This window comes from Trichosurus vulpecula, chromosome 1 (genome assembly GCF_011100635.1).
Source record: "Trichosurus vulpecula isolate mTriVul1 chromosome 1, mTriVul1.pri, whole genome shotgun sequence".
NCBI lineage: Eukaryota > Metazoa > Chordata > Mammalia > Diprotodontia > Phalangeridae > Trichosurus > Trichosurus vulpecula.
The window spans coordinates 239,844,523-239,864,690 of record NC_050573.1 but is presented as its reverse complement, the minus strand read 5'-3'; the positions used below and the strand labels follow the sequence as shown (position 1 = coordinate 239,864,690).

The window sequence follows — 20,168 nt, the reverse complement described above, 5'->3', positions numbered from 1 at the left end:
CTAGTTCCCAATCTCCTACCCTGCAAGTCAAGACATCACCCTCCTGATGTCACCGATCCTCTTTGAAAGCAATCTCCATCCATACTCCTGTCTAGCACACATTTCTCCATCTTAGGCCCAAAAATAGAATGAGTATGGCATTGTGGATGGAGAGCTGGATTTGAAATCAGGCTGACGTGGGTTTGAATCAGCACTTACTAGCTGTATGGCTACGGCCAAATCACTTAACTTCCCTGATCCTCAGCTTCTTCATCTGTTAAAAAAAAAAGATAAAAATATCTATGGTACCCCCTTCACAGGGGTTTTTTTAAGGCTTAAAAGAGATAATATATGTAAAAGTACTTTGCCAGCATTAAATAGTTACATAAACGTCAGTTATTATTATTATTACTGTTGTTGTCAAATGCTTCACTAAATTCTAGACAATCTTTGTATAATGTTCCCCTGGCCACAAGATCATAGATTTAGAGCAGGACGGGGCTAGAGAGGCCATCCGGTGCAATCTGTTATTTTATAATCAGGAAACTGAGACCCAGAAGGAACAATCCACTTGACCATGGTCATACAGTTAGTGGACAGCTAACTGAATAATGGCTCAGAAAGATCTATATAGTAGATAGAATGTATGAGCTCTTTCTTGTTGAATGATCGGAGATCACATGACCCTATAGGACCTAGGTTTGAAATTAACCACAGAGTTAATCTAGAGCAACCCCCTAATTTTGCAGATGGGGAAACTATGGCCCACTAGGATGAAGTGACTTGCCTTAAGTGGCACTGGTAGTAAAAAAAAAAAAATTGGGATTCCAGTCCAGGTTATCTGTCACTTTTACCATGTTGTTTACTCCTATAGTATTCAAATAGGTAGCAGGTTCAATCCTGACGTTGCATTGCATAGCATCATTCAAAATGGCTGCCATGAATTTTAGGATCAGAAATCTGTAAATTATTAAAATTAGCCGCATAAGCTAGGGCAAGTGGCATTGAGAAGCTTAGTTAAAGTGTTTACATCTAAAGTCCAAACCATTTAACTAAGGATTCAAAACACCAAGCTCCAAAAAGAAACCAAGCATTTAGTTAGTATTTTCAATATGTCAAGTTGAAACAAATTATTCTCTTAAATTCAACCATTCCACTAATTACAAAAACATATGAAGGGCCAATGCCTAAGGCATTTCAAAAAGATCCTAGAAGCGAATACTAGCTTTACTAGTATTAAATGATTTCCAGGAGGAAATCATTAATGTTGAGAGATGGAATTATAAAAGCCAGATATTCTACCACTTTCAACTAAAAGGCAGAGCTTGAAGACATATTTGTTTATGAACACCATCTTCCAACATTAGCAAAGAAATAAAGCCAAACCCCACTTAAAACAAACAGTCCTAAGGAGATTCAGAAATGGAATCAACATGAAATAAATAAATTAAAATTATATCAAATTATCTGAGCAAAATGGCATAGAGGATAAAGTGCTAGACTTGGATTCAAGATGATCTGGGTTCAAATTCTGCCTTATGACATTTTCTAGCTGTGTGACCTTGGGCAAGTTGCTTAACCTCACTGGGCCTCAGTTTCCTCATCTGTAAAATGAAATAATCAGATAGCCTTTGAAGTCCCTCCTATCACTACTGTCCTATGATCTGAGTCTCAGTTTCTTCATATATAAAATAGGGGAAATATTTATATTACATACCTCACAAGGTCATAACAATGCTCAATGAGATAATAAATGCAAAGCACTCTTTGTAGACTTTAAAGCACTTCATAAAGTCATTTATTATGTGACATATGTAGCACATCCACAGTGAATATAAGAAAAGACTTGCCCTATAGTTAGGAGGACCTGAGTTAAAATCTGGATTCAGATACTTATTAGCTTTGTGACCTTGGGCAAGTCACTTAATGCCAACTGCCTTCAAAAAAAAAAAGACTCCTATATGACACAAGGTATCCTTGTTCCTAGCACAAACATAAGCATTAAACCAAGGGTCCTAACCTGAGGTCCATGAATTTATTTATTTATTTATTTTTAAAGAAGTTAATTCACTTCCATGAGTTTTAAATTTTCTTCCCTTCCCTTTCCTCTCCCTCCCCAAGATGGCATGCAATCTGATAGAGACTCTACATATAAATTCCTATGAAACATACTTTCACATTAGTCATGTTGTATAGAAGAATTAGACCAAATGGGAGTAACCATGAGGAAGAAAAACATAAAACGAAACAAAAAAAAGAAAATAGTCTGTTTCGATCTGTATTCAGATGCCATATTTCTTTTCCTGGATGTGTATGGCATTTTCCATCATGAATCTTTTGGAATAGTTTTAGGTCCTTGCATTGCTGAGAAGAGCTAAGTCTATCAAATTCAGTCATCACACACTGTGGCTGTTACTGTGTACAACGTTCTCCTGGTTCTGCTCATTTCACTCAGCATCAGTTCATATAAGTCTTTCCAGGTTTTTCTGGAACATTCATCATTCATGAATTTATTTTTAAAAAATATTTTGATAACTGTATTTTAATATAATCAGTTCCCTATATAACTCTTATTTTATGCTCTATGCTTTACCAGACAATCAGTGGGATCCAGGAAACGAAAAAGGTTAATCTAACCCTGTACAATATATTTGATAGAACTGAATAAAGATAACCTTAGATTTGCAATTGAGCTGAATTGGCCTTTTTGTGGTCTCAAAGGGCACTCCCTTACTTCTGACTCATACAATTTAATCTCTCTCCCTCTGAGATGCAATGCAGGTACCATCTTCTGCCCAAAGATTTTCCTGAGCCCTACAAAGGTTATCACACCTTCCTCCCCAAACTCCCTTGTATGCTTACACTTGTATTTATTCACTTCTTATTTATACTCTCTATATTGACATATGTAGTTGTTATCTTCCCCATTAGAAGGTAAGCTCCCTTCATACAGGGATGTTTCATTCTTTTTTTGTATCATCAGGTTCTGTCAGTAGTCTCTGGCATACAGTAGACACTCAATACATGCTGCTGATTGATTGAAAGACAAGGTCTAGTCTCTCATGCAGTTATTCGGCCATCCTTTCAGTTCAAAAACTCTCTGGTGTCATATACTTTCCTGAAAGTAGATTTTAATGGGGAAAAAAGGACTAGAGAATTAGATATTAAGGAGGAAAAGGACACAGAAAGCATTCAGCTACTTTAGAATTTTGTCTGAGGTTAACCTCCTTCATTGCTCTGTGGTTTCAAGTCAGGCCACTTTGGAAACTGCATTTACAATTTCAGGCCGTTAACAGACATACCAGATACTGCGGTAAATTGCTCATTCCTTCCTAACAACTTAGTCTGTACAGAAAGAGCCCTGGAGTGTAACTGAGAAGACCCAGGGTTCTGTCTAGCTCCACTATTCAATAACCACTCCGTGACTCAGTTTGCTCATTTGTAAAATGAAGGGTTTGGGAGGATCCAAGGATCCTTTCCAGTCTAAGCATTCTTTTTTTTTTTAATTTAATTTAATTTTTTTTAAATTTAAAATTATTTATTTAACATATTTGGTTTTCAACATTGATTTTCACAACAGTTTGGATTACAAATTTTCTCCCCATTTCTACCCTCCACCCCACTCCAAGATGGCATATATTCTGGTTGCCCTGTTCCCCAGTCAGCCCTCCCCTCTATCACCCCCCTCCCCTCTCACCCCCTTTTCCCTTCCTTTCTTGTAGGGCAAGATAAATTTCCACGCCCCATTGCCTGTGTATCTTATTTTTAGTTGCGTGCAAAAACTTTTTTTTTTGAACATCTATTTTTAAAACTTTGAGTTCCAAATTCTCTCCCCTCTTCCCTTCCCACCCACGCTCCTTAAGAAGTCGAGCAATTCAACCTAGGCCACACGTGTATCATTATGTATAACCCTTCCACAATACTCATGTTGTGAAAGGCTAACTACATTTTGCTCCTTCCCAACCCATCCCGCTTTATTGAATTTTCTCCCTTGACGCTGTCCCCTTTCCAAAGTGTTTGTTTTGATTACCTCCACCCCCATCTGCCCTCCTCTCCATCATCCCCCCCCTTTTATTTTTTTTTATCTTCCTCCCTCTTCTTTCCTGTGGGGTAAGATACCCAACTGAGTATGTATGGTATTCCCTCTTCAGGCCAAATCTGATGAGAGCAAGGTTCACTCATTCCCCCCCTCACCTGCCCTCTCCCCTCCTCCCACAGAGCTGCTTCCTCTTGCCACCTTTATGCGGGATAATCCACCCCATTCTATTTTTCCCTATCTCCCTCTCTCAGTATGTTGCTCTCTCATCCCTTAATTTCATTTTATTTCTTTTAGATATCTTCCCTTCATCTTCAACTCATCCTGTGTCTACTCTCTCTCTTTTACATATATATATATATATATATATACACACACATATATATATATATATACATACATACACATACATACATATACACATAGATATATACATACATACACATTCACTTATATATATACATAAACATATATATACATATATATGCATATTCCCTTCAACTACCCTAATACTGAGGTCTCATGAATCATACACATCATCTTTCCATGTAGGAATGTAAACAAAACAGTTCAACTTTAGTAAGTCCCTTGCAATTTCTGTTTCTTGATTACCTTTTCATGCTTCTCTTGATTCTTGTGTTTGAAAGTCAAATTTTCTATTCAGTTCTGGTCTTTTCACTGAGAAAGCTTGAAAGTCCTCTATTTTATTGAAAGTCCATATTTTGCCTTGGAACATGATACTCAGTTTTGCTGGGTAGGTGATTCTTGGTTTTAATCCTAGCTCCATTGACCTCCGGAATATCGCATTCCAAGCCCTTCAATCTCTTAATGTAGAAGCTGCCAGATCTTGGGTTATTCTGATTATGTTTCCACAGTACTCAAATTGTTTCTTTCTGGCTGCTTGCAGTATTTTCTCCTTGATCTGGGAGCTCTGGAATTTGGCAACAATATTCCTAGGAGATTTCTTTTTGGGATCTATTTGAGGAGGCGATCGATGGATTCTTTCAATTTCTATTTTGCCCTGTGGCTCTAGAATATCAGGGCAATTCTCCTTGATAATTTCTTGAAAGATGGTATCTAGGCTCTTTTTTTGATCATGGCTTTCAGGTAGTCCAATAATTTTTAAATTATCTCTCCTGGATCTATTTTCCAGGTCAGTGGTTTTTCCAATGAGATATTTCACATTGTCTTCCATTTTTTCATTCCTTTGGTTCTGTTTTATAATATCCTGATTTCTCATAAAGTCACTAGCTTCCACTTGCTCCAGTCTAATTTTTAAAGTAGTATTTTCTTCAGTGGTCTTTTGGACCTCCTTTTCCATTTGGCTAATTCTGCCTTTCAAGGCATTCTTCTCCTCACTGGCTTTTTGGAGCTCTTTTGCCATTTGAGTTAGTCTGTTTTTTAAGGTGTTGTTTTCTTCAGTGTATTTTTCAGTATTTTTTTGGGTCTCCTTTAGCAAGTCATTGACTTGTTTTTCATGGTTTTCTCGCATCCTTCTCATTTCTCTTCCCAATTTTTCCTCTACTTCTCTAACTTGCTTTTCCAAATCCTTTTTGAGCTCTTCCATGGCCTGGGACCAGTTCATGTTTTCTTGGAGGCTTTTGGTGTAGGCTCTTGCACTTTATTGACTTCTTTAGGCTGTATGTTTTGGTCTTCTTTGTCAGCAAAGAAAGAATGCAAAGTCTGAGACTGAATCTCGGTGCGTTTTTGCTGCCTGGACATATTCCCAGCCAACTAACTTGACCTTTGAGTTTTTCAGTGGGGTATGACTGCTTGTAGACTACAGAGTTCTATGTTCCACGTTTGGGGGGGAGGTGCCAGCTCTGCCACACCAGCACTGCTCCTTCCCCAACCCCCAACCCGAACTGGGCTTAGATCTTCGGCAGGCTGTGCACCCCTGCTCTGATCCGCCACTTTATTCCTCCCACCAGGTGGGCCTGGAGCCGGAAGTAACAACAGCTGTAGCCGCCCCACCTCCGCTGCCCCCGGGGCTGGAAGCCGAACCTCGAACTCCTTCTATTCCCGCAGCTTTTCCCACTAACCTTCTCCGCAGTCTTTGGTGTTTGTGGGTCGAGGGGTCTGGTAACTGCCGCAGCTCACATATTCAGGGCGCTAGGGCCCCCTCCGCCCGGCTTCTGGTCTGGATGTTCCACGCCGCTCAGGCTGGGCTCTGCTCCACTCCGTTCCCAGCTCCCAGCTCCGTGTGGAATAGACCTCACCCAGAGACCATCCAGGCTGTCCTGGGCTGGAGCCCTGCTTCCCTCTGCTGTTCTGTGGGTTCTGCCATTCTAGAATTGGTTCAGAGCCATTTTTTATAGGTTTTTGGAGGGGCTCGGTACAGAGCTCACTCCAGTCCCTGCTTACCAGCTGCCATCCAGTCTAAGCATTCTATGATTCTACAATGATACTGTTCTACTTTGATGAACTAATATGCACCATAGATGTAATAAACAGAAGCTTAAGTAGAGAGAAATGAGACAGGACACAATCTACTTTACTTTCTTGAAGGAACCGTACTCATCTCTTAGAGTTCAGGAATATTGATGAGAAAGACATTTTAGTCCAACCTCTTTAATTTAATGATGAGGAAATTGGATGTTCCTTCCAGATCTTAAAATTCTGAGAATTAAGTCCTAGTATCAATAGACTTGAGCATTCTGGTATGAAATAATTTTAAAACAAAGTAAATATCCCTATAACAATGGCTAACATTTATAGAATGCTTTAAGGTTCCTAAAGCACCTTACAAATATTATCTCATTTGATCCTCACAACAATAATGTAAGGTAGGTGTTATTATTATCTCTACTTTACAGCTGAGGAAACTGAGGCTGACAAGAGTTAAGTGACTTGCCCAGGGTTACACAGCTGGCATGAGGCAGGATTTGAACTCAGGAATTCCTGACTCCAAGTCCACTCTGTCCATTAGGCCACTTATATCAAAATGACAAACTTTATTGCTTAAGCTGAATTTCAAACCAAGCAACTAGTTAATATTATTGAAGTCAACCTCATTGGAAGCAATAGGAAAATGGGTGGTTGAGGAGGGGAAGGGCCAATTTTCCTTAAAAATCATCCCACTTGATCCAAGACAATCCCAAAGGACTATACTATAGGCCTCCAGAGAAAGAACTGATATTGATTGACTACACAGACTGAAGTATGTTATTTTTCACTTTCTTTCATTTTTTTTCCTTTTATTCGAGTCTTCTTGTACAAAATGACTAATATAGAAATGTTTTACATAATTGCACACATATAATCTATATCTGATTGCTTAACGTCTTAGGGAGTGGGGAGGAAAAGGAGGGAGAAATGGAATTTGGAATTTAAAACTTCAAATAAAAATGTTAAAAAATTGAAAAAAAAATCACCCCACTTATATTAAAAACAAACAAGGCCCAAATGGTATCTCTTTACTTTCTTTTATTTCAACCTCTAAGAATATCAAAAGATAGTTAAACAAGAACAAAATTGAAAGATGCCTAAACACTAACTTCTATAATCGAAGAAAAGTCAACTTACCAACTTCAGTCCCTTTCCCCAAAGTAAAGGTGATTCCATACCCCTTGAGTCCATCCTTTGCATCTGTCTCTATTATGACATAGGCTGCAGAATAGTCCGGGTCAGTGTGCTGCATGGAAAGAGTCCAATACCCGCCCCCAGGCCCCAAATAAAAACGTTGGTAATCATAAGTAAATAGAAGTCATAAGCAATATAAGTAAGAGCTAGCACAATAATAGATTAATTTGAGGAAACTGTTGGTGATGAACAGACAGCAATAAAGACGTTACGAATGAAATTCCCCATCAGGGCCTTCCATGAAGTCTCTCCAATTCCAGATGAACCTGGAATCAGAGCTTGTGCCAGTGGAATGCTGCCTCTGTTGGGTCTTACACAGTGACCAAGGCTTTGAGCAAGCATCCAACCAGGAAGTATATTATCTGAGGACCAGCCCAATTCAATTAAGAGAAGCTCATCACACAAGGAGCCTGACCACCAAGTGATGAAGTCTGTTGGGTTTTTTTTTTTGACAATATTTTTGGTGACAGCAACTCATGAAAACATTTTAATAAGTATGGTAGGGGGATAAGCTTCTTCCGAGGAGACAGTAGCCACACTAATAAAATCAAGTGAGGGAATTTATTTCATATTGATCAATTCAGTTGTCAAATTACAAACACGATGCCATTCCAGTAGATTTTATATCAATGAATGTTCGTTCATGTCAGACTGATGGGTATCTATTTCCTTCTTCAACTCTTTGAGCACACTATCCCATGCAAACAATTTCACATTGTACAAATCAAGTCTTCTGGAAACCCTGAAGGAAAATGGAAGCTGCTGTTACCCAGAACCAAAGTTTATACAGGGGGTAGAAGTACCAGCCGCCAAGTGAGATTAGGAAGGGAAATATGTAGAGAGCTGAAGCTTTAATGCAATTCAACTCCCCAAGGAGTGGTCCTTTGTTGTTTAGTCGTTTTCAGTCATACCTGACTCTTTGTGACCCCATTTGGAGTTTTCTTGGCAAAGATACTGGAGTGCTTTGCCATTTCCTTCTCCAGGTCATTTTATAGATGAGGAAACTGAGGAAAACAGGGTTAAGTGACTTGCCCAGAGTCACACAGCTAGTATTTTGAACTCAGGAAGATGAGTCTTCCTGACTCCAGGTACAGCATTCTATCCACTGCACTACTTAAGCTGCCCCACAGACTGGTGCATTGATTATCAATGAGTAAAACCAACATGCATAGATTGGGTAATAAAGTATGCTTAACACTATCCAAGGAAAATGGGAAGAGTTGAGGGTGGTGGTGGTAGAGGAGTCCTGCATAATATATATATAGTCACTGGCTTTAAGCAGGGGTTCTGAACTTTGAACTTGTTTTGTAAAAATTTTGATACCTATTTCAATATAACTGGCTTCCTTTTTAATCCTATATATTTTATTTTATGCATTTAAGTTAAAAACACTCTGGGATAGGGTCAATAGACCTCACCAGAGCACTAAAGGGGCCTGTAACATACAAAAAGCTTAAGAACTACTGCCTTAAAAAGATAACCATCCACAGAGGGAGTAAAGATTAACATCCAAAATGCTAAAAATCATACACAGCATATGAATGATGTAAGCACCACAGTATATCAGCACAAATATATATAACATATATATATGCATATATATGTATATATATATGCATATATATGTATATGTGTATATATATATATATATCCATTTTCCCCCCCAAGATCTAATTTGTGTAAAACTGATGTATCCTATAATCAGTGTCATTCTTCTGTAAGTGTATGTTTATTTTCTTTTCAAAAAAGATATCCTAGTTGGGTGTGTCTCAACTGGCAGCCTCTCCAAATGCTACATTTTGCATATGACATTGTATAAATTATATATCAAGCTCTAAAATGCTATCAAGTATTCTCAATGAAATTCTCAATAAATGCAAATGTCTGTTCTTCTGCAGTTGAAAAAAGAAGTGAATGAAAAATGCAAGTGGCCCAGGCTGTAACAGTCTGTCAAATTAGTGCACTGATAACGTGACCATGTACCAGTGCTGCAGATAAGCAATAGGCTGACCCCAAACAGAGTAGTGGAAGAAATGAAGCTGAATGGACCTTGGGAAGTGGTGGTCAACCTATGCTTCCAATTATCTCAAATAGTTCGACGCTATAAAACCCTGTCTCTTTAAGAGCCAAAATTCTCCTGCTAATGCCATCTATATAATTGCAGATCTTAGAACCCCATAATCCTGGAAGAAACAAAATAATAAGTAACTCAAGGAACATGAAAGGCTTAATTAGGTTGCATTGTGCTTGCAAGAAGTGTAAGAGACCTTATTGAAAAAGAAGTTCAAATCAAAACAACTCTGAGCTTTAACGTTAAACCCAGTACAATTTACTTTTTGTCCTGTGAGGTTTTCATTTTTGATTTCTTAAAATATAGCTATGAAAAGACAGGCTTTTAGAAGCCTACTATGTTTTAGATGGAACTACCTGAGTCCACTAGAAAACCCAAATGACTAGGGCTTTCACAGAATGGCCAATAACAGCCCCAACCCACACCTCCTTAGCTCGTTGTTTAGATTTTGACATGATGGGAGGAAACCCTGAATGCTTTGAAATTATAACATCCAAGACCAGCCCTGAGAAAGCATCTCCCTTCCTCCTATGCAGAGGTGGAGGTGATGGGGTATAGGCTCTGGGAACCCTTTGAACCTTCCTTGAATCTCCCCACTAGATCTGGCCTTAATTATCAGAAGGCCCAAATCTCGCTTACCCTTAACCTAGCCTAGCCCTCCATTGTCTGTTATCTCCAGGTAGTCTTCAGCTGCTTCCCACCCAAAATCCCATTCTCTCCATCCCTGGTGCCTGACCTCTAGGCATCGCAGCCTACTGGCCACTCCCAACAAGATCTTCCCTGGACCTCTCCCCTCCCATCATCCCAACTACCGGGCCACCCTTAGACCCCTCCCACAAGATTCATCTTGCCTCCATGAAGGTGCTCAGATTCAATTTGGCTCAGATTCAATTTGGCCCACTTGTCAATACAAGCGGCACAAAGGCTCAGATTCCTTAAGAGTCTGCCCAATATGGTGAATCTTGAATAAACTTTGTTTTTCTTTGGCTGAAGGAAGGCTTGGGTCAAACTCATTTGGGCAGGACCCAGTGTGTTGCTGTTTTGGGGTCCCAGCACCCCTAAACCTCAGCAGAGGTACTGTGGGTCTAGAATAATATAATGTCAGATTTTTCCAATGTTGGTAAATTGTGCTGAATCTTTTTCCTCTTTTTCTACTTTGTTACAAAGGTCAGTTTTCTGAGAAGGAGTAGGAGAGATATATTGGGAAATGTAGGTGATGTAAAAACAAAAGAGATAAATAAAATTTTATTTTAAAGAATTTATTGAGGATATTTGTAAGAGGAAAATTTTCCCTAAATGACATGTGTTAGGGAAAAAGAGAGCCAATGTATAGTCATAGCCCATTGTTGCTGTGTTTGTCCTTCGTTCTTGAAGAGCACCATGACATCAGGAAGATGATGACGTGACTGGTGGGTGACTTTGATTTGAGTGAAGGAGGGCTGTGCAAAGTCACCAGGCTCACTTTCTCTTCCAGAGCCATCTGGATCTAGTAACCAGATATTCACCAGGATGACTGGAGATGGCCCAGGATGCAATGGGAGACCCTGGCCAATAACTTCCAAGACATAAAAAGAATAAGAGGAAGGCAGGAAGGTAGAGAGAAGCCACCAGCAAGTACCCCAGGCAGAACCTTTGTGGAGGATCTATGGGAAAATGTCTCTAAGAGTCACAAAGAATGAGAAAGCATAAAAAGGTTGTGATCTACAATGGCAGAAGAAGTGCCCAGATAGGTGAAATCATGCTAAAGTATATGAATAAAATTTTAAATTATATAAATAAAGGTAGTGCTTGGAGTGGGGGTGGGGTGGGAGGATGGTTGGGAAAAAATGAGAAAGATTGAGAGAGAGAGAAGTAGCTCTCGAGGAGGTAGATGTGAGCCACACCTTAAAGTAGGTTGTGGACAGGCAGAAGAAAGAGATGGGACAGTCCCATCTCCAGGCAAGAAGAACACGGTAGGACAAAAAGATTATTAACTGACAAGAACAGTGTATGGAACAAAAAATAAGTTTGGATAGATAAGAGGGGAAATCCAGGCATAAGAAATTAGATTTGACATGGAAGGAAACTGGGAGCCATTGAAGCCTTTTAAGCAGAGGAGGGACACAAAAGTGGTGTCTGTATGAAAAACCTAAGAAACAGAAACTGGTTTGCAACATATCAGGTATGCTGTAGTCTAGACCAGTGGTGTCAAATTAAAATAGATATGATGGCCATTTAGTGCTTTTATGATTTGCAAAGTACTTTCCTTATGTTATTTCATTAGAGTCACACAACAACCTTGTGAGGAAGGTGCCGTTATTATCTCTGTTTTACAGAAGTGGAAACTAAGTCTGATAGAGATTAAGGGACTTGACCAGGGTCATACAGTGTGTGAATGAAGATTTTTACTCATGACTTCCTGACTCCAAATCCAACACTCTACTCACTCTACCACCAGGTCCGTTACTGAAATTCCGAGAAGCTTACACCCAGAGACAAATACTAAATTTCAAATTATATTATTCCAAACTCTGATTGCTCATAAAATACCTGCATGGTAGAGTATGGAAAAAAAAAAGCTAGCCATGGAATCAAGAGATTTGGCTTAGAATCCCAGATCTAACAACTGTATGACCTTGGCTAAGTTAACTTAACCTCTGAGTGTCTGGTTCCTCACTTGTGAAAAGAGAATAAGCTGCATCTTTTGGGGACGTTATAGGAAAAAGAAAAAGGCCAACTGGGACTACACCCCAAAAGTGATCAAATTGTAAAGCACTATAATGATACAGACTTGTTATCTCTCAGTAACAGGGCTATATCTCTCAGGATCTTACATAGGCCAGGGCCCAGCAATGTGAAGCACACTGCTATTAAACAGTCAGTCACTTTCAATTGTGTCTGACTCTTTGTGACCCTATTTGGGGTTTCCTTGGCAAAAGATAGTGGAGAGGTTTGCCATTTCCTTCTCCAGTTCAGTTTACTGACAAGGAACTGAGGCAAACGAGATTAGGTGACTTGCCCAGGTCACACAGCTGTTAAGTGTCTGAGGCTAGATTTGAACTCAAGAATGAATCTTCCTGACTCTAGGCCCAGCAATCTATCCACTGGGTCACCTAACTCTCCAATTAAAGGATACAATGAATCTCAAAATTCGAAGAACAGGAAAATTCACAACACAATTTAATAAAAAAAAAAATAGATTTGATTTCAGGTAGTGTGGTTATTCCCTCCAATGATGTAATGGTGATCCCTCTTTTCCTCAGTATACCTGATTAAAAAATGAGCATCACCTTAGCCTATTCAAATTGGTTTTTGGAAGATAACCATAGGCCCCCCTCAAAGCATCTGCAATGGTGGATCCTGCTAGGACTTGTTCGTGGTTCAAACAGCCTTGGATAATCCATGGTCCCTTCTGTACCAGGGTGAGGCATGAGTGTAGGACTTTGAAATCAGATTAAATGAACAACGGGACAGCACTAATAGGGCAAAGGAGTCATAAAAAGGCAACCTAGAGCCCAAGAGCATATTGGGAAGTGGAGATACCTCACTACCTTAACAGGGTTTTTATTCTTGCTGTTTCCCTTTCCCTTTCATTCATGTAATAGACCAAAGGATCCTGGGGGATTAAGAAAAAAATATTTGGAGATTAAGACCCATCCACTGGTGGTTAGTTAAGGAAAATTCCTACAATTTCTTCAACGGAGTGAAGGTTGGCAATGAGGAAATTTTGAAGATTAAAGGGGAATTTCTAGTCCTAAATCCTCATAGAGGCATAGAGGCTTGGGACAGAAGTATTGCTCTTGATGAACAGGAGGAAGTATATTTAAAGGAAGATTACGTGCTTGCAGGTTCTGCTTAGCTGGCTGCATCTTCTAAAAGCTCATGCACCCTGGAGGGAATATTCTCCTAGATAAAAAGCTATACATAGCTAAGACTTTGGGATGCTCCTTATCGAGAGAAAGCTGCTAAAGATTTTCCCTAATTTGATAGCATAGCAATGTCTATTAGTGACCATATGCCTGACAAAATAACTACATGCAGTGGAGGGAGGGCAGGCCAATTATGACCGATGTGAAAACATCACCTGATGATAGCAGCAGCTGCACAGCACTGTGGTCATGAGGTGCCCCTCCACGAATGTGCTCCAGCCCAATGTATTCTTTCTGTGTTTGCCTTGTATGTTCCTTAGGCATGGTCATTTGTGGGAGAGTATGCTTCAGGTTTATGTTGGAATACTTTACTGCTACTTAGTTTACTATGCTTTTTTATTTAATGCTTTTGATTTGAGCTTATTGGGTACTCTGAGTAAGAAAAGTAAATACTCTGATAGGGATGTATGCATCAAGAGTACCTGGGTTCAAATCCTGCTTGATGCAAGTCTGACCTTGGTCATTCCCCTGCTGAATATAATTCAGTGGTTTCCTAGGATTAAATTATACACTGTTCTGTTGGCATTTAAAACCCTTTGGGAGGTAGCACGGCATATTAAATAGAGTCAGAAAGACCAGGGGTCAAATGCCACCTCCTACACTGGCTCTGTGACAATAGGCAAGTCAGTTAATCTCTCTAACTCAGGTGGACAAATGGTCTTTAAGGTCCCTTCTAGCTATAGATCTAAGATCCTATAATGCCTTCACCACCTGGCCCCATTCTGCCTTTGCAGCCTTATTACACATTACTACCCTTTACGGATTCTACAATCTAGTCAAACTAGCCTTCTTACTATTCCTCATACACAGCAGTCTGTCTCCCATTTCTGTGCTTACACATTGGTTGTTGGTCATGTCTTGCAGGTATTCCTTCCTCCTCTTAACCTCTTAGAATTCTGCATCTCCTATTCAGATCAAATAGCATCTTCTTCAAGGCTTTCCTAATGCTTACCCTCTCCTCCAGCACCCAGGCTCCTGGTAGTCTCCTCCAGCCACTCATTCACCTTGTATCTAATTCATACATACCTATATATGTGTATTTTGTCTCTTGATAGTCCTTGAGAGCAAGGGATATTTGATTTTTGCTTTTGTATCCCTAGTACCTGAGTGTCTGGCATAATAGCCACTTAATAAATGCTTGTTGATTACTACTTTTTTGACCCTGGGCAAATAAATCACTTTTCATCTATAAAATTAAGGGGTTGAATTTAATAGCCTCTAAAGTCCCTTCTGAAGTAGGAAGAGCTGAAATTGTTGAGCTACTCTTATTATGAGAAGTGAGGATCTTCTATCAATTGCTCAATCTTTATTAAGTATCTACAGTGGGCAAGGCACTGTGCTAGGCACTTGGGATAGAAGTACAAAGAAGGAAGCAGACTTTACTTCCAAGTAGTTTACAAGATCGAGAAGCAATCAAAAATAATGCCAGTGTGTTCAATAAACTCAAAGACCCCAAATGCTAGGGTAAGGACTTCAACAAAAATTTCAAGGAAAACTGGAAAGCGGTGAGGTAGAAATTGGGTTTAGATCAATATCTCACACTATATACCACAATAAGCTCCAAATTGATACATGGCTTAGATTAAAAGGGTGATGTCATAAACAAATTAAAGGAGTAGGAAAGGAGATCTCTTTTGTAACTCTAGGTAGAGGAAGAATTTTTGACCAAATAAAGGATACAGAGGATTATATGAAAGAAAATACATAACGCTGATTACATAAAATTGAAAAAAGTTTTGCAGATGCTTTCAATTACTTTAAAATTAAAAGGGATTTAGTTTTGCACCAAACTTTTCTGACAATGGGATCCTGTAAGATATATTGATACTGATTCAGATATGTAAGAGCAAGAGCCATTCACTAAGAGATAAATGACTAAAGGATTTGAACAGGTTGTTCAGCATGTGGAAAGGCAAACTATAACAAGTATATGAAAAAATGCTTCAAAATGCCAGCAGTAAGATAGATAAATAAAAGTAAATGAAATCAACTCTGAGGCAGGGTGGAGCCAAGATGGCAGCTGGAAAGCATGGACTTGCGTGAGCTCCCCCCCAGGTCCCTCCAAAAACCTAAAAAAATGGCTCTGAACAAATTCTAGAACTTCAGAACCCACAGAATAGCAGAGGGAAGCAGGGCTCCAGCCCAGGACAGCCTGGATGGTCGCTGGGTAAGGTCTATTTATCGTGCACGGAGCTGGGAGCGGAGGGGAGCAGAGCCCAGCGTGAGCCACACTTGGACCAACCAGACCAGGAGCCTGGTGGAACAGGCCCTAGTGGCCTGAATCAGTGAGCTGTGGCAGTTACCAGACTTCTCAACTCACAAACACCAAAGACAACAGAGAAGGTTAATGGGAAAAGCTACAGGGGACAGACTGAAAGGAGTTCGAGGTTTAGCCACAGCCCCGGGGGCAGTGGGGAGGGGGTGGGGAGAGTGGTGCTGGGGGGGTGGGGGTGGTACAGCTACAGAACTACAGCTGCAGTTGCTTCTGGCCCCAGGCCCACCTTGTGGGAGGAATTAAGTGGCGGATCAGAGCAGGAGTGCAGAGCCTGCTTAAGATCTGAGTCACCATCCCATTTGGCGGTTCTTGGGGGAGGAGGAGCACTGCTGTGGCAGAGCTGGCTGTATAGAAACAACAGCGCATTCCTGCAAGCTTGGAACAAAGTACTCTCTACTCTACAAGCAGTCATACCCTGACAAAAAGCTCAAGGACCAAGTAGTTGACTGGGAACATGGCCAGGCAGAGAAAACGGAATCAGATTCAGACTCAGACTTTGGAATCTTTCTTTGATGACAAAGAAGATCAAAATGTACAGCTAGAAGAAGTCAACAAAGTCAAAGAGCCTACATCAAAAGCCTCCAAGAAAAACATGAACTGGTCTCAGGCCATGGAAGGGCCCAAAAAGGGTTTGGAAAAGCAAGTAAGAGGAGTAGAGGAAAAATTGGGAAGAGAAATGAGAGTGATGCGAGAAAACCATGAAAAACAAGTCAATGACTTGCTAAAGGAGACTCAAAAAAATACTGAAGAAAACAACACCTTAAAAAATAGACTAACTCAAATGGCAAAAGAGCTCCAAAAAGCCAATGAGGAGAAGAATGCCTTGAAAGGCAGAATTAGCCAAATGGAAAAGGAGGTCCAAAAGACCACTGAAGAAAATACTACCTTAAAAATTAGATTGGAGCAAGTGGAAGCTAGTGACTTGATGAGAAATCAGGATATTATAAAACAGAACCAAAGGAATGAAAAAATGGAAGACAAAGTGAAATATCTCATTGGAAAAACAAGTGATCTAGAGAATAGATCCAGGAGAGACAATTTAAAAATTATTGGACTACCTAAAAGCCATGATCAAAGAAAGAGCCTAGATATCATCTTTCAAGAAATTATCAAGGAGAACTGCCCTGATATTCTAGAGCCACAGGGCAAAATAGAAATTGAAAGAATCCACCGATTGCCTCCTGAAAAAGATCCCAAAAAGAAAACTCCTAGAAATATTGTTGCCAAATTCCAGAGCTCCCAGATCAAGGAGAAAATACTGCAAGCAGCCAGAAAGAAACAATTTAAGTATTGTGGAAACACAATCAGAATAATCCAAGATCTGGCAGCTTCTACATTAAGAGATCAAAGGGCTTGGAATATGATATTTCAGAGGTCAATGGAACTAGGATTAAAACCAAGAATCACCTACCCAGCAAAACTGAGTATCATGCTCCAAGGCAAAAACATGGATTTTCAATAAAATAGAGGACTTTCAAGCTTTCTCAGTGAAAAGACCAGAGCTGAATAGAAAATCTGACTTTCAAATGCAAGAATCAAGAGAAGCATGAAAAGGTAAACAAGAAAGAGAAATCATAAGGGACTTACTAAATTTGAACTGTTTTGTTTACATTCCTACATGGAAAGATGATGTGTATGATTCATGAGACTTCAGTATTAGGGTAGCTGAAGGGAATATACGTGTGTGTGTGTGTATGTATGTATATATATATATATACATATGTATGTGTATGTGTATATATATATATATATACACACACATATATATCGACAGAGGGCACAGAGTGAGTTGAATATGAAGGGATGATATCTAAAAAAAAAATCAAATTAAGCGATGAGAGAGGAATATATTGAGAGAGGGAGAAAGGGAGAGATAGAACAGGGTAAATTATCTTGCATAAAAGTGGCAAGAAAAAGCAGTTCTGTAGGAAGGGAAGAGGGGGCAGGTGAGGGGGAATGAGTGAATCTTGCTATCATCAGATTTGACCTGAGGAGGGAATAACACATACACTCAATTGGGTATCTTACCCCTGAGGAAAGAAGGAGGAAGGAGATAAAAAAGGGGGGATGATAGAAGGGAGGGCAGGTAGGGGGAGGAGGTAATCAAAAAGAAACACTTTTGAAAAGGGACAGGGTCAAGGGAGAAAATTCAATAAAGGGGGATAGGTTAGGAAGGAGCAAAATATAGTTAGTCTTTCACAACATGAGTATTGTGGAAGGGTTTTACCTAATGATACGCATGAGGCCTATGTTGAATTGCTTGCCTTCTTAGGGAGCGTGGGTGGGGAGGGAAGAGGGGAGAGAATTTGAAACTCAAAGTTTTAAAAACTGATGTTCAAAAAAAATAAGTTTTTGCATGCAACTAGGAAATAATACACAGGCAATTTTGGCATAGAAATTTATCTTGCTCTACAAGAAAGTAAGGGAAAAGGGGATGGAAGGGGAGTGGGGTAACAGAAGGCAGGGCCGACTGGGGAATGGGGCAACCAGAATATATGCCATTTGGGAGTGGGGGGGAGGATAGAAATGGGGAGAAAATTTGTAATTTAAACTCTTGTGAAAATCAATGCTGAAAACTAAATATATTAAATAAATTAAATAAAAATTTTTTTAAAAAAGAAATCATTCTACCTCATACACATCAGATTGGCAAAGATGACAAAAAAAAAAGTAAAGTGATAATTATCAGAGGTGGGAAGACACCAAGGATGTTGGTATGGAGGTAAATAGTTCTATCCATACTGAAAAGCAAACTAGGACCTATACCCTAAAAGTCACTAAACTGTATATTCCCTTTTATCTATCGATACCATGACTAGGCATATGCCCTGTAGAGATTTTAAAAATGAGGAAGGTATTCATGTATGCAAAACCTTTTTGTTTTCACAAGAACTGGAATTAAAAAAGTACCCATGACTGGAGAATAGCTGAATTTAGTGGGTGGGAAGTATGTGGGCAAAGAAACTTCCTTCAAGTGATGGGATTACCGAATGTTAAGAGTCAAAAGGCCAAGTAGACCAACTCCCCCATTTTATGGATAAAGAAACTGAGGCCACACCCAAGGCCATACAAGTTTGCTGCAAATCTGACCCTAGAATCTGGACTTTCTCACCTTGGATCCAGTACTGTTTACACTATGCCCTGTAAAGTCTATTAATTAATGTTTAAATTTAAAATGTCAGCGTTTTAGTCGTTAAGAATTTGTAAGAATTACAAGAGAAAAATTATCTTTTAGCAACATTCTACCCATTCTAAAGAAAAAAGATATGAAAACTTGGGATTTTAAAGTCAGTTTTAAAAAAAAATGGGGGTAGGGGGACAAGCGAGTGGGAAGGTTTAATGCTTTTTACCCTCTGGAGTAGGAGTAAGAAAACTTAGGTTCTTGCTCCTATTCGACTTATTAATAACAATAAGCCATCCTAACCTCCTTTGCTTTAGTCACCTGAGAATAAGGTGCCCATTTCCTTGCCAATGCCAACCTCATTTCTTGTACCCTCGATGCCACCCCCCCATCTGCTTAGGGGGCTTGTCTCATCAATAACATGCCTTCTCCATCTTCAAGGTCATTCTCCACACCCTATAAATATTCTTGGGTCTACATCGTCCTTAAAAAAAACACCACCACCTTTGCCTCTATATCTTATAATCCTGTGTGACCTTGGGCAAGTCCTGTAAATTTCTCAGGCTTTTCTCATCAGAAATAGAGGGGTTTGGACTAGACTTTAGCGTCACTGAATGTCAGAATTGGAAAGAATCCTATTATCCATATAGTCCGGATTCTATAGTATCTCTAAGCCTTAAGAACTATCTGAACCAACTACTTAGGGGAAAAAAAAAGGGCCCAAATCTTTTACTGCTCTTAAAAAGCCCCCCAAAACAAACATCGAAAATCTCGTGTATGTTTGAGGAAATATCGAAGACTAGGTGTGAGATTTTGGACAAGTTATCTATCTTTGGGATTCAGTTTCCTCATCTTTAAAATGTAACAACTAAACTAAACTAAACTAAACTAAAACTAAAAACTAAAACGCTACATTAACCTTCTTAGAGGCAGCCCTTCACACTTCTTTTTCTACTTTTTAAAAAATCAATTTTCTAGTGAAGGCCCTCCCCCCGCCTTTTTATTCACATTTTAAATAGGGACCCTGTGGCCATGAAGGTACAGAGTTGTCCGCAGAGTAAGGGACTCAAGTCCCTCTCGGACACATCGTGGTAGCAATGTGAAACCAAGGCAAGGCTTTTTGCACCCAGGCAACTCTAAAAGCTGTTGCTGAATTGCACTGGTAGAAGGTTCTATTGGGAGTTCCCTATATCACT

General features: G+C 39.6%; 1 protein-coding gene across 1 annotated transcript in view; it reads right to left on the bottom strand.

The window, feature by feature from the left end:
• Positions 1 to 20,168, bottom strand: part of ENOSF1 (enolase superfamily member 1) — a 55,196-nt gene that overhangs the window by 34,251 nt on the left and 777 nt on the right. Inside the window, exon 2 of the mRNA XM_036753391.1 lies at positions 7,541 to 7,649. Coding sequence (XP_036609286.1) covers positions 7,541 to 7,649 — 109 coding nt within the window. The remainder of the gene's footprint in view (positions 1 to 7,540; positions 7,650 to 20,168) is intronic.